We start from the raw sequence: 15,399 nt of genomic DNA, 5'->3' as shown, positions 1-15,399 counted from the left end.
TATTTTTATTATTATTTTAATTATTCAACCAATTATAATAAGTTTTTTAATGGCTGTTTTATTTGTATTTATATGTATGTTTTTATCTGGTTGTGAACTGCCCTGAGTCCCTAGGGAGATAGGGCGGTATAAAAATATGAAAAATAAAATAAATAAATAAATAAACAATCTCGGTCCTCATTTTATCAACCTTAGAAGGATGGAAGGCTGAGTCAACATTGAGCTCTTCAGAATCGAATTCCAGGCTGTGGGCAGAGTTTTGCTTCAATACTCCACTTTAACCACCGTACCACCAGACCTCCAGAGTTAGTAGTTAAAAAAAAAAGTGATAGATTTAAATGGTAGAGTATTTATTTATTTATTTATTTGATTTTTATACCGCCCTTCTCCCGAAGGACTCAGGGCGGTTTACAGCCAACATAAAACAAATTATAAATAGAGTAGAATTATAAATAGAGTAGAAGGCATTTTGAATAATTCATTTAAAACTTGTTATACTTTTAATGTATAGGCATCTCAGAGCAACTTATAAAAATAATGTAAAATGTTGTTATAAAATTAAAAAAACAGCTCCAATATTAATGGAATTAATAATGGACTATCAATGAAATTGGATAGTATTTAGTCAGTATTTAGTTTTTAATTGCCTAATTTTTTGTTTTGTTTTGTTAATTTTTTCTCATTTGAGTTAGGAATTTTTTTAAAAATGAGAAAAATTTAGAATACTTGTTCAGGCACCGTGTTTCTTGTCCAAGATACTATAGCAGAATCATGGTTTCTGGGAAGCTCTCAGAATAGATATTGTGATATTGCTGTAATTTATTTAAGAAAGTAGAAAATCTTGCAGTTTTAAAATCATTAAGGAAGAAGGAAAGAGGATCCATTTGTTGATTCAAAAATATGATGTCTAAAATAAGTCATACTTAAGAAACAGCAGAAGAAAAGTGTATTCACATAGACATGGGGGAAAATATTTGTATGATCGAATATTTAGGCTACTCTCCTTCCTCCAGAAAATGGTATTTACTTGGAACGTATAACTTGTTGCCTTGTGCTTCATAAATAATTCCTTGATGCAGGTTAAATTGACTCACAAATCTGAAAAGATCAAAATTCCTGCAGTACACTACTATCTAGTATGCATATTAACTTTTAATCCATTTTAATCCATTAGTAATTTACTAATATGGGAAGGAAGCAAAAAAGTAAAAACACTAAGTGGATGAACTATCATTTTTTTATAATACCTTATAATACCTAAAAATAGAAAAGCCCATGCTGAATTATAATATGAAAAAGCTACCTAACAATGGGGGTGGGGAAGGAACGTTTAGTGTTTCAAATTAAGTTATCAGAAATCCTTCTGTATTACCATCTTGCTCCTCTAGTAATACACTTATATAACTATTTTTTTTTCATTAGCCTAGGAAATCTATATTATTGAAGATGTTCTTCCATTGGAGAATAATAAAATAGTGTAACATTTAATAAGTCTGAAAATCTGTTTTGGTTGAATAAAAAACTCTCAAATCTTTAGTATGCTTTGTACACACTAGTTAGAATGGATTTTCTCTTCTTTCCTCACAGTCCCTCTGTATGTCTGTCAGTCAAATGTAGGAGAACCCTCAGGCACATTTGGAGGAATGTGGGGAAGGGAAAAGGAAAATCTCCTTAGATGACCAGAAGCCAGTTTTGTAACAACAACAACATCATCATCATCATCATCATCATCATCATCATCATCATCATCATCATTATTATTATTATTATTATTATTATTATTTACTTTATTCATTAAAAATGAAACTCAGTCAACTGAACATTCAAAAATGCATCACAAATACCATTGACTGGTGCTAATGGTTGATATGGGTTGCTGCCAGTGTCCTAGGTATCAACTAAGTACCTTCTTAAGGTGTACGATGTTCCAAGTAGTGCAGTTTTTTGCAGTTCTGCTGGTGTTATTGCAGGAAGCTGCAATTTGTTGATGTATTTTATAAAATTCTTGGACATGGTACTAAGTGCCCCGATGTCAATGGGTATCACTGTTGCATGTTTCATCCACAGTTGTGTAGTTTCAATGGCAGGTTGCGATATTTCACGAATTTTTCCAGTTCTTTTTCTTCGGCTCTGGCATCTCCTGATACCGCGATGTCAATAAATAGTACATTTCGGTTTTCGACAACTGTGATATCTGGTGTGTTGTGTTCCAAGTGACGATCCGTCTGTATTCAAAAGTCTCACAAGATCTCCATCTTCTCCTTTTCTATAACTTTTTCCACTTTATGTTCCCATGTCATATTTTTTACATAATGACCATTGGATTAATTTATCAACTCGGTTGTATCTAGCTTTGTAATCAGTTTGTGCAATTTTGCTGCATTCACATATTAAATGTGAAACAGTTTCAACTTTGTTGTTGCAAAGTCAGCAGTTTGGATTATCAGTGGATTTTTGTATCTTTGCTTTCATGGCATTAGTTTGTAGTGCTTGTTCTTGAACAGCAAGTATAAATTGATGTATAAGCCCGATTGATCATAAATATAGCTTAGAAACAACTACTGCAGGTGTACAGCCACTAAAACAATTCTTTAAAATGTATATTATGTTTTGGTAAACTGGATGAATTTAAAAGTTTCTTCCTTTTCTTTGATGTGCCTTTAAGAGTAGATGACAGTTTTTGCAGGAAAGAAATGTGTATCTCTTGGATTTTGTCTTTTGTTAAAGTTGCAGTAGTTTTACTAAGGAAACTGTTCGCCTCTCTGAAAATTCCTAATAATGCTTGAATTTAAGAAAGCCATTGTGGAGGATAAGCAGAGTTCTTGATCTGAACCTGCAGAATGATAGTTCCAGAATTCCTTCTATTAATAGTGATATTTTTTTTAGTATTCTTTCTGTCCACATGCATACACAACAGTAGTCACTTTAGCTAATTTTAATCTGTTATATTTGACTGAGTTGGAAGAAAATAGTGAATTTCCATATCAAAAATGCGAATAGTGTATGTTTGGAGCGAAAAATTATATATAGGTTCTTTATAGCTTCCACAAACACAAAAAAATGAGTAAAACATTAATGTGGAATTAATAATGTCTTCCATCTTTTAAGATTGTGTTGCTGATGTGTATGAAATACAAAATATACTAAAAATGCTGACTCCTAAAATCCTGTTAAAATTATTAGTGATACAATATTTTTTCTCTAAAAATTGACAGTATACATACTTAACTTCATCTTGTCAAAATTAGAAATAATTTCTAAAATGAAACTGCAAGTCTTTTATGACTGTCATTTAAAATATTTTCTTCATCATGTTCTTAGGAAAGACCCAGTTCTTAAAGGTTATCTTATAAAGGTTATCTTTCACTTAGTAGCTAAGGTCAGGTTAAAAAAAGCTCAAATTTTGGGGAAAGGCAGGACTATTCTTGTTCAGTCTAAGCCTTGAAGCAATTTCAACTATTTTAATTAGCTACATTTTTTTGTTTTAGGTATGCAATTTAACCTATTTCACTTGTCAGTGTAATTGACTTTATCACCTTTTTAAAGTTAAAAGATAATCTTTAGCAAAGTACAAAACAGTGATTTGCTAAATATAATTATACAAAATACAAGTTGTCAAATTTTACTTTTCTCCCGATGGCAATTTGCCAAGTAATGTAATGTGTATGTTTGTTATCTCTGTATTGGCATGTGCTAATTAAAATACACATATCACAGATTAACCTCCTTTGAGCTTTGCGACTTTTATGGACACTTAATAAAATATTTCATATGCAATTTTAGATGGTGAAGATGATTAAAACACTCTCATCTCATTAACTAGGGCAAATTATGTGAGTTCTGCAACTTAGAAAATGTTCACCTTAGGTCACAGTATTATTCTATAGTAGTATGAATAATAATGATGATGATTTAATAGTGATTTATTATGACAGATTCCAACAGTAGGATAACCTGTCTGTCTACATAAAATTGTAGATATACTGCACATAATTCTCTTTCCCCAATACAAATTTGGTGTGTTACCTACATATAAATACAGTTAGTACTTGTGTTACAATGGCAGTTGTGATGGAAATTCTGTTGCTAAGCAATATAGTCATAAATGCAATGTTACTTGGCCTATCACTTAATGGCAGCAATTCCAGCAGTCCTGGTTGCTGTCATTAAGCAAGGATATACATGATTGTGATTTCTTATTTATGGCTTCCCCATTATCTTTCCTTGTGGGAAGGTGGCAAGAAGTAAAAAATTGTGATCACATGACTATGGAAATGCTGCGGTGATTGAAACTATTTGTAAGTATCATTCATTCAGCACTACTGTAACTTTGAACAGTTGCTGAACAAATGGTCGTAAACCAAGAACTACTTACTTAGTCTTACACATTTATAGCAAACTGAGTTTAAAATATATCAAAAAGACAACATAAGCATGGCAATGTTATGGTGTAAACTTTGCCCTTATTGTTTCCCAATGCCTGACACATTGATATGTTATAGGTTTGTCACTATGAGGTATTTGTTATTTCTTTCCTTTTGTGCAACCACACAACACACATCGTGGTGATAAAATCATGTGGATGTATTATGAATATAGATTTGCTCGGTATCATGCATTTAACCTTTATATTGACTTGCAACTTTAATACACTGGATGCATAGTTAAATCCATTTATTTAAAAATCATTAGTAATTTTCTATGCTTTTACTTCCTTTTATAATTTAGGTCAGAGGTCTTCAAACTTGGCAGTGTTAAGACTTGTGGACTTCAACTCCCAGAATTCTCCAGCCAGCTGGAGTCCACAAGTCTTAAAGCTGCCATGTTTGAAGACCTCTGATTTACATAGTAATTTCAATTTCTTTGGAATGTAAATGTATGTCAGAGGCTACATGGAAGATGCCTTGTGACTGAGCTTCTGTCTTGCAACTCTCTTTTCCTGTAATTTGGTCTAATTTTGAATGTCATTATTAAAGTTCATTCCTTGCTTCAAGAAGTGAATAATACAAATGAAACTAATTTATAGTCTTCAATTCCTAGATTTTTAAAAAATAAACTTCTGGGACTTGAAGAATTATGCAGAATCTACCCATACAAATCATAGATTTACATTATACCAATAATATAAATCTTTGCAAAGTAGATGGACACACCATCTACCAGAAGAAAACACACACAAACTGCTATCTGTACGCACTCTCACACCACCACCCAGCACAGATCAACTCGGTAGCCAAGACACTCATCTCCAGAACAAAATGCTTAGCTGACGAATAACACCTAAAAACCAAACTATACACTGTCAGTAATGTACTAACATCCAATGGATTCCAAAGAAATAAGATTACCAACCTAATCCATAAAGACACCCCCACTAAAATCCAAGACAGAGAACAAGAAAACGGCAAAGCCCTCCTCCCATATATAAAAGGCACCACAGACAGAATCAGCAAGATCCTCCACAAATACAACATCAAGACAGCATTCTGCACAAAACGAAAAATATCCACCATCCTAAGAAACCCCAAAGACAAAATTGAATTAGAAAATCAAGGAGTATATGAAATCCCATGCACCGCCTGCAGCACCACATACATCGGACAAACCAACAGAAGAATAAGTGCATGCACTGAAGAACATAAGAACTCAGTCAAAAAAGAGGAACCAACTTCTTCCCTGGTCCAACACCTTAAAGCCACAGGACATAAAATTGACTTTAAAAATACCAGAACTATCGCCAAAAACTGAACACTTTAACAACAGAATAATCAGAGAAGCCATCGAGATAGAAAAATGCCCACACAGCATGAATAAACGAGATGATACCTCCCGCCTACCAGCCTTTTGAAAACCCGCCCTTATCGACAAACGAGTCCCTAACATGAAAAATGACACAAGACCCACACTTACGAGTGCCACACAGCATCCACGCGGAAAGCAGACTCAAACCCACACCGATGATGAAGCACGACCACGGACCAGAAGCCAGACCGCAGCTGCATCATTAGCCATTTCAAACCCTTTCAATCCATACATGCGGCAGACTGACACCCACCATGAAGATGTAGCACGACCACGAACGTGAAGCCAAACAACAGCAATGCAGCTCACCAACTCAAACCACCCTGCAACTCAGACTAACCTGAGCACAAACAAGCCACCCCAACCAAAACAGAACACACCCCCATCCAATCAGAGCATAGCCAACCCCACCATTCAATCAGAGCACAGCCAACCCCCCCAACCAATCAGAACACACCTCCACCCAATCAGAACACAGCCAGCGCCAAACCCCCACTAGCAGTTAAAAGGAAGAAACAGCGGCGATCACACATTGCTCCTAGAAGCACGAAGCTGTAAACATCAGCCTGAAGATGACGAATAAGACTTCGTCGAAATGTCGCCAAGACACATCCAATTTTACGCAGGAGAATACCCGAATAACCAAAGACCTACACACACACACACACACACACACACACACACACACACACACCATGTTTCCCCAAAAATAAACACTCGGGCTTGTTTTGGGTTTTCTTAATTTTTTTAAGTGCAGGAGGCAGCAAGCGCAGGGGCCAATGGTGTGAGAGTGCAGCTTCCACTGGCCCTGCCTTCTCTGTCCCAGTGTCTGCTTGCCCAGAGCTGCAATGGGCCAAGCTCTCAGCATCCCCCAGCCTCCACCCACCCTGCCTACTGGCCCAGCTTCTGCGGGGATATTTCTCGGCTGCGACACCTTGTGGAGGTTCTTCACTCTCCTGGCAGGGCAGGTGGATGCCAGGGCTTGCCAAGAACTTGACGCAGCAGGCAAACAGACAGTGGGATGGAGATGATGAGGTCGGTGGTAGCTGCCCAAATACTTTTCATCAAGAGGGAGACGAAGCTTTGTCTGCTTACAAAGGGGGTGGTTTGAAACGGAGCTAATTACTCCATTTCAAATAGCCCCCTTTGCAAGTACACAAACTTTTGAGTCTCCATCATTTATCTGTCTGGGTGAAAAGTTCTGCTGTGAGTGGCTTTCTGCCATGAGCAGCTCCATGAGCACTACAAGCTTCGCAGCACTGAGCTGCGAGCAGCTCCACTGGTGTTATGAGCCTTTTAGCATTTTGTCATGAGGAGCTGCTTGCAGCAGAAAAGCCATGAGGATTGTTGTACCAGTGGAGGTGCTCACGGCAGAATGCCATGAGGCTTGTGGAACCGGTAGAGCTCACGACAAAACGCTGCAAGGCTTCTTGCTCTGGTGGAGCCGCTCGTGGCAGAATGCCACGAATGTTGTCTCAGTGATGCCACTACTCACACGTGCAATGGTTCAACACACCATGCAGCATCCAGCCGTGAGTGGCTCCACTGGTGCAAGAAGCTTCACGGCATTCTGCTGTGAGCGGCTCCACCGGCATGACAAGGTAAGCAGGTACAGGGGGCAGGGGGCATCTCCACTCCACACCTCTGCCATAGCTTGATTTTTACACCTGTGCCTTGCCCCGCCTCCTACAGCCAGACCTAGGTGGTGCTTAACTCGGGCTTATTTTGGGGTAGGGCTTATATTGGGTGGAAATGTAAAAATTAAGCTAGGTCTTATTATCAGGGAAATACAGTATATACATGTGTGTGTATAAGGATTTTTTTACTGTGAAAACAGAATGATATGCAGTGAATGTTAATTACAGTGCTTGCTGTTTTAAAGTTTGTGAGCCCTTTTGAATTTTCAATATTTCTACATAAATATGACCTAGAACATGATTTATTCTCCATAGAAATGCTAAAATTATATAAAGAGAATCCAACTACACAAATAGGCCACAACGTTATAGTTGTTCATTGATTTTATTTAAGGAAAATGATCCAATGCTATATTTGTGTGTGCTTATGTGTAAACAACATTGTAAATTATATGATGTAACAAAGCATAGATATAAATATGAATGTAGCAAAAGCCAAGGTAATTGTGATTGCCATGAAAATTAGAGTTATACTTAGTTATGCATAGATAGTAAGAAACAGAGTAAATAAATGTTTGGAATATGAACTTAATTTGAAAACTGATGAATTAATAGATTCTAAAATCTTTTCAGAACATTTAAATATATGTATTTTTAATATTAAATTATAACTGGTGAAACATCTACAGTATTAGTATTCAGGTCATAGCTGACATGTAACTCATTTTTTCTAACTTTTGATGTAGGCTAAAGTTGCCTGCAGCTGCATCTCTGAACTCCAAGCAAAGCTCCAAAAATATATGTTGCTCACTTTCCCTTTTGTCAAATTTTAATATTTAATGTTACTTACAGATGAATTATTTAAGAATCTTTAAAGTATAGAAGAATACAGTGTTTCCTTTACTTTTATTCCTTACTTAAATATTAAGAAAATATTTCTGAATATCTGAACAATCTAAAGGAGTGATAATAATTTTTTAATATTTTTATAAATGATAAGAAATAAATTGTTTTTTATATGTTTTAATAAATTCTCTAAATTCTAAATTCACCTACTGCTACCGATTGCCTCTCACCGACCCGTGCGCTCTCACAGAGAGGGACTCCTTAGGGTGCCGTCGGCCAAACAATGTCGGCTGGCGGCCCCCAGGGGAAGGGCCTTCTCTGTGGGGGCTCCCACCCTCTGGAATGAACTTCCCCCAGGACTACGACAACTTCCTGACCTTCGAGCCTTTCGCCGCGAGTTGAAGACCTACCTATTCATTCGCGCAGGACTGGCATAGAAATTTTAAAAATAAATTTTTAGCAGTTTTAAGATTTTGATTTAATTTGGGGTTTTTTATGTTTTAATAGTTTTAATTTGGCCTGATTTCTAATAAGATTTTTATTATTGTTTTTATTGTATATATTGTGTGGTTTTTACTTTGGCTGTGAACCGTCCTGAGTCCTTCGGGAGAAGGGCGATATAAAAGTCTAAATAAAATAAAATAAACTATAAAGTATTCTCTAAAGCACAGATGATGGTGGAGAGTATCTTGACATTTAAGATATAAACTATAAATTGAATATCTCTAAAGCTGTATTTATAGTAACTCAGTTTATGAAAATGGTATTTGATTTAATGGTTATCTTGAATATTATCTCAGGTATCAACCAAATGCATGCCTTTTGGTGGCTAAAAATGAAGGCAATATTGATATGAGATGAGATTTTTGCGATGTTTTTCCATCTATATTTGTTGGACATCAACAAGCGTGTTTGTGACAGCAGACAGTTCAAGAGTAGAATAAGATAAAAAGGCCATTGACTCCTAGAGATCTACCAATATATAAAATATTAGACTCTCTACCTTTCACCAGGCTTAAGTCTGGGAAACCAATTTGGGACATCTAGTTGAAAAATGGTGATTAAAATAGTTGACTTTTAATAATCATAACCAAACAGATCAGGGGTGAAATGCTCCCAGTTCGGACCGGCTCGCCTGATCCAGTAGCCATGGCAACTGGTGGTTCAAAGAACTGGTAGCAACTGGCCCCGCCCCCTGCCTCTGCTGAGCCGCACCATCATCAGAGGGTTTTTTTTTTACTTTTAAAAGCAGTTTTTCTTCAGCCGAAAACATGTCTTTAAAAGTAAAAAATAAAGTCTTTGAGGATCCCGCGGCTCAGCTGAGATCGACAGAACCCTTTAAAAGTGTTTTTTTTAACAACCTCTTCAGCCAAAGAGGTTGTTAAAAAAAAGATTTTAAAAGGCTCCTCTGGCGATCCCAGCTGAGTTCCTCATCACCAAAATCTTTTAAAAAATGTTTTCTACAAGCTCTTCAGCCAAAGAGCTGTAGAAAACCTTTTAAGAGATTCTGGGCTGCGATGAAGCACTTACCTTATACTGCTCTTTTACGGCTGGGAAAGCCATGCTTTACATCAGTTGCATCAACTAGCAACTGATTCTGCCTGCTTGAAATCCATCTCAGTCAGCAACTCAATTTGCCTGCTTTGCTGGCTGAGGAACTCTGGGAATTGAAGTCCACAAACCTTAAAGTTACTAAGGTTGGAGACCCCTGATCTAAAAAGTATTAATAAAATAATAAAATAAAATATTTGTGCAGCTTTCTGAAATTTGATGTGTTTCTGTAGTGTTTCACTCTAACTACACAAACACACAAAATCTCACAAAGCTGTATGTGGCATTGTGTGTGTGTGTGAGAGAGTGAGTCAGTTGTGTTCTGTGTATATAAAGTGTGAAAGTTGGTTTTTGAGCTTTTTGTGGCTGCGTGAGGTTCCTGCATGTTGCAGGGACCATTTTGGGTGAAGTGCAGCTGCTTTTACATTGTGTGTGAGTCAGTTGTGTTGTGTTGTGTGTGTGTTAAGTGTGAAAGTTGGTTTTTGGACCTCTTATTGTTTTGTATACTTTGTTTATTATTTTTATTATTTATTGTTATTGGCCATGCCCACCCAGTCAACTGACCACCAAGCCATGCCTACCAATTAAGCCACACCCACAGAACTGGGAGGGAAAATTTTTAGATTTCACCCCTGAAATGGATCACACAGATCCAACAAAACCACTTCCAGAAATACCATTGCCCTGAAAAATATAGAGCCAACTGAATAGAATCAGAACAGACCATGCCCCAAACTAAGGTCTTTAAGTATGGAATGGCTAAGAGCCTGCAACACGACTCTTGCATCGGAACAAACAATAACGCATATATTGGTAATTCGAGAATTTCAAGGCACCTGGGATGATCTCATTGCAGCCAACCAGAAGCAGTTGGATGGTCAGCTATCTTAGATACTGAATTGTAACATACCGTATATACTCGAGTATAAGCCGAGTTTTTCAGCACGTTTTTTGTGCTGAAAACGTCCTAAACTTATACTCGATATCTCGGCTTATACTCGAGTTTTTTTTTTCTTCTTCTTTTTTTCACATTATACCGGATGGTGCAAACTTGGCGGGCTTTTGCATTAGCGCGGGGAAGCCCTGCCGGTGCAGTGAGAGGGTGGGGTGGGGGAGCCGCCAGCCTTCTCGGCTGAGGGAGGGAGGCTTTCCCTGACCGGTAGCTGCCTCATTTCCCTCCCTCGGCTTATACTCGAGTCCCCAGTTTACCCCAGTTTTTTGGGGTAAAATTGGGGACCTCGGCTTATACTCGGATCGGCTTATATTCGAGTATATACGGTATATCTTATTGCGATTCTAGGGTGCTATAGATAATACTATATTGTCTAAATTCTTCATCCATCCATCCATATATATGCTGATGATTTATTTAACTTATATTTGTGTTTGTATGTATGATTTATTTTCTTTGTGTTGTATATCAGGATTGCAAGACCACTTTAGGTCATTTATTTATTTATTTACACTAAATAAATAATAGCAAGCATGCTTGCCCTCCTAGTAATATGTCTATTTTCTAATAACATGTATATTTTTCCTGCAGAGGAAGATGTATATGGTGTTTACTCCAATCTGTTGTTCAAGAATTTCCTTGCAGAAGGAGTAGTTTGTGGGCATAATTTATTTATTGCTTCAGATAAAGAGGAGCCTGGTATTATTCTAAAGGTAAAGAAAAGTTTCTCCCATATGAACGTTTCTTAATGTTTGTTTTAAAACTAGTAATTCTCTTATCATAAACCAGAGTATTTTCATCTCTACTAATATTCTAGAATATGCTAATTTTTTATCAATTAATGTAGACAATTCAGACAAATCCAAAAAAGAGGAAAAAGTCAATATTATGTTACATTCAAGAAACTGCAATAATAAAATCACATGTGAACTTGAAGATTTTGGCTTGTCACACTGGATATAAAAATGATTGACTAATCCTTTTTATTCAACATGTATTGTCCTCATCATCTTCTTCCAATTTTAATTTGTTCAGTGTTGAAATTAAGTCTAGTGGTTTGAAATTGGATAACAGAAGGGAATTGGGTGAAGGAAAATATGAAAAAATATAGATTTTCCCTCTTAGCAGAGAAGTAAATTGAGGACTAGAATAGATATAGTAGTAATGCAGAGTAAAAGGAACAAGGAGCTGGGGATGGGGTGTAATTATACTGAGTTTGTGTTGGGATTTACCCTACAGCCCGTGGTGTGACCCACCTCATTATGATATTTACAACAGATGTGGCTAGAGAGAGCTCCAGAGACACTGGTTGGAGAGCATTGCCTAAGTTTGCACAATTTTTTTTATGCTTTCCTTCCCCACAAAAGATTGCATCCATGTACTGTATTAAACTTTTTATAGAACAGTTGGTGGAGAAGAAAGGTTATTTGTGAAAATGTCCTAGAACTGAACATAATCAATTTGTGCATGCAATCATATTAGCAAGTTGCACAACTAAAATGTTACACAAAATTATGCATTCATAATAATTTAGTACAATATATGTGGTTCTTTTTTTCATAGATCATAGAAGTACAGGTCCTTTAATTGGAACTAACTAATTAATTAAGTTGGTGATCCAGTATGGTATGATGACTAAGTTATTGAACTATGACTGAAAAAAATCTTGGTTCAAGTCTACTTTTTTTTTTTTTTTTGCATTTATATCCCGCCCTTCTCCGAAGACTCAGAGCGGCTTACACTATGTCAAGCAATAGTCTTCATCCATTTGTATATTATATATAAAGTCAACTTATTGCCCCCAACAATCTGTGTCCTCATTTTACCTACCTTATAAAGGATGGAAGGCTGAGTCAACCTTGGGCCTGGTGGGACTTGAACCTGCAGTAATTGCAAGCAGCTGCTGTTAATAACAGACTGTCTTAGCAGTCTGTGCCACTCAAGGACCCTCAAGGACCTTAAGCTTTAGGCCAGCTATACTATTTTAGCCAAGTCTATCCCAAAAGTGGGTTGCTGTTGGAAAAAATTAGAGGAGACAATGCTGGAGAATATCATCCATTTAATGTTTATATATTGAATTTTTACTTGGCTGTACACCGCCCTGAGTCCTCCGGGAGAAGGGCGGTATAAAAATCGAAATAAATAAATAAATAAATCCCAAACTCCAGAAAACAGGTTGGTGAATAACCTAAGTTATAGTTTTAAAAGTGCAAAGGGCAAAGAAGAGCAACTAAGATGATTAAAGGACTGGAGACTAGAACAGAACAGAACAGAACAGAATAGAATTTTTTATTGGCCAAGTGTGATTGGACACACAAGGAATTTGTCCTGGTGCATATGCTCTCAGTGTACATAAAAGAAAAGAGACCTTCATCAAGGTACAATGCTTACAACCCTTAACATATGATGAACGGTTGAAGGATCTGGGTTTGGCTAGTCTAGAGAAAAGAAGGACTAGGGGAAACATGATAACAGTATTCCAGTATTTGAGAGGATGCCACAAAAAGGAGGGGTCAATTTATTTTCCAAAGTATCAGAGGGCAAGACAAGAAATGGATGGAAACTACCGGTAATCAAGGAGAGAAGCAACCTGGAATTAAGGAGAAACTTGCAACAGTGAGGACAATGTGAAACAGCTATCCTTCCGAAGTTGTTGGTGCTTCATAACATAACATAATAACAGAGTTGGAAGGGACCTTGGAGGTCTTCTAGTCCAATCCTCTGCCCAGGCAGGAAACCCTACACCATTTCAGACAAATGGCTATCCAACATTTTCTTAAAAATTTCCAGTTGTAAATTGTACAAGAAGTTGTAAATGTTGGAGCATTTACAACTTCTGCAGCAAGTTGTTCCACTTATTCATTGTTTTAACTGTGAGGAAATTTCTCCTTAGTTCTAAGTTGCTTCTCTCCTTGATTAGTTTCCACCCATTGCTTCTTGTCCTGCCTTCAGGTGCTTTGGAGAATAGCTTGACTCCCTCTTCAATGTGGGAGTCAAGATCAATGAGGGGAGTCAAAATCAATGAGGCTCCCAGTTGGAGTGCTGTTTTGAAGCAAATATTTTACTATTCAATGTATTGTTTCCCACTAAATATGGGAATCCAGTCTAGTTAGAAAAAAAATACAATTGCTATAACATCTAAAACAATGGTGGGTTGCCCCCGGTTCGCACATGGGGTTCATCACTTGGGGTTTTTAAGAAGAGATTGGACAGTCACTTGTCTGAAATGGTATAGTGTCTGATTGATTGATAGAACTAGATGGTATTTATTTTGTAATACATTGTTTTTATTTCTTATACAATTTATTGCTTACATATTCATTTTATTCCTTATATATTTTATTCTTAGAGATGAAAACATTTTTGTGTGTGTGTTAATTACTATATTATGACTAGTTTCTAGACAATTTTATTATGCCATAAAATTGTCTTTTCTTCAAAACTACTTACATACTGTACAAAAATCATAGAAGAAATAGTCTATGTTAAGTATCTGATAAAACAGTACATTTCAGCTGTAATTTAATTCTGTGATGTAAGTTATGGTTCCTGAGAATTTTGAGAATTGAAAATCTATATAAGAGTGTGGATTTTAAAATTTCCATTGTCATTGACTTTCATCATAATTCTCAATAGTTCTTTTGCTGCCTAGCATATTTTTATTATTTATTTTTATTTATTTATTTATTGGATTTTTATACCGCCCTTCTCCCGAAGGACTCAGGGCGGTTTACAGCCAAGATAAAAACGACAACAATATACAAATAAAACAATGAATTAAAAAACTTATTAGACATATGGCCGAATTAAAACATTAACATAATAAAACCCCATAAAATTTATAAAATTATATCAAATATTAAAACTATTAAAATCCTATGCCAGTCCTGCGCGAATAAACAGGTCTTCAGCTCACGGCGGAAGGTCCAAAGGTCCAGCAGTTGACGAAGTCCAGGGGGAAGTTCGTTTCAAAGGGTGGGAGCCCCCACAAAGAAGGCCCTTTCCCTGGGGGCCGCCAGCCGACATTGCTTGGCGGACGGCACCCTGAGGAGTCCCTCTCTGTGCGAGCATACAGGTCGGTGGGAGGCATTCGGTAACAGCAAGCGGTCCCGTAAGTACCCTGGCCCTAAGCCATGGAGCGCTTTAAAGGTAGTCACCAAAACCTTGAAGTGCACCCGAAAGACCACAGGTAGCCAGTGCAATCTGCGCAGGAGTGGTGTTACATGGGAGCCACGTGCGGCTCCCTCTATCACCCGCACAGCTGCATTCTGAACCAACTAGAGCCTCCGGGTGCTCTTCAAGGGGAGCCCCATGTAGAGAGCATTGCAGTAATCCAAGCGAGAGGTAACCAGAGCATGAGTGACCGTGCATAAGGCATCCCGGTCAAGGAAGGGGCGCAACTGGCAAACCAGGCGAACCTGATAAAAAGCTCTCCTGGAGACGGTCGTCAGGTGATCTTCAAAAGACAACCGCCCATCCAGGAGAACGCCCAAGTTGCGCACCCTTTCCACTGGGGCCAGTAATTCGCCCCCAACAGCCAGCCGCGGCTGCAGCTGACTGTACCGGGGTGCTGGCATCCACAGCCACTCCGTCTTGGAGGGATTGAGCTTG

The 15,399-nt window shown here is 37.4% G+C and overlaps 1 protein-coding gene across 1 annotated transcript in view; it reads left to right on the top strand.

Annotated features, from left to right (window-relative positions):
* Positions 1–15,399, top strand: part of ELP4 (elongator acetyltransferase complex subunit 4) — a 163,366-nt gene that overhangs the window by 10,496 nt on the left and 137,471 nt on the right. Inside the window, exon 4 of the mRNA XM_058161767.1 lies at positions 11,380–11,501. Coding sequence (XP_058017750.1) covers positions 11,380–11,501 — 122 coding nt within the window. The remainder of the gene's footprint in view (positions 1–11,379; positions 11,502–15,399) is intronic.

Source organism: Ahaetulla prasina, chromosome 1, assembly GCF_028640845.1.
Source record: "Ahaetulla prasina isolate Xishuangbanna chromosome 1, ASM2864084v1, whole genome shotgun sequence".
In the NCBI taxonomy this organism is placed as follows: Eukaryota; Metazoa; Chordata; class Lepidosauria; order Squamata; family Colubridae; genus Ahaetulla; species Ahaetulla prasina.
Note: the sequence above shows the minus strand (reverse complement) of the source record. Positions and strands in the feature narration are given on the sequence as shown.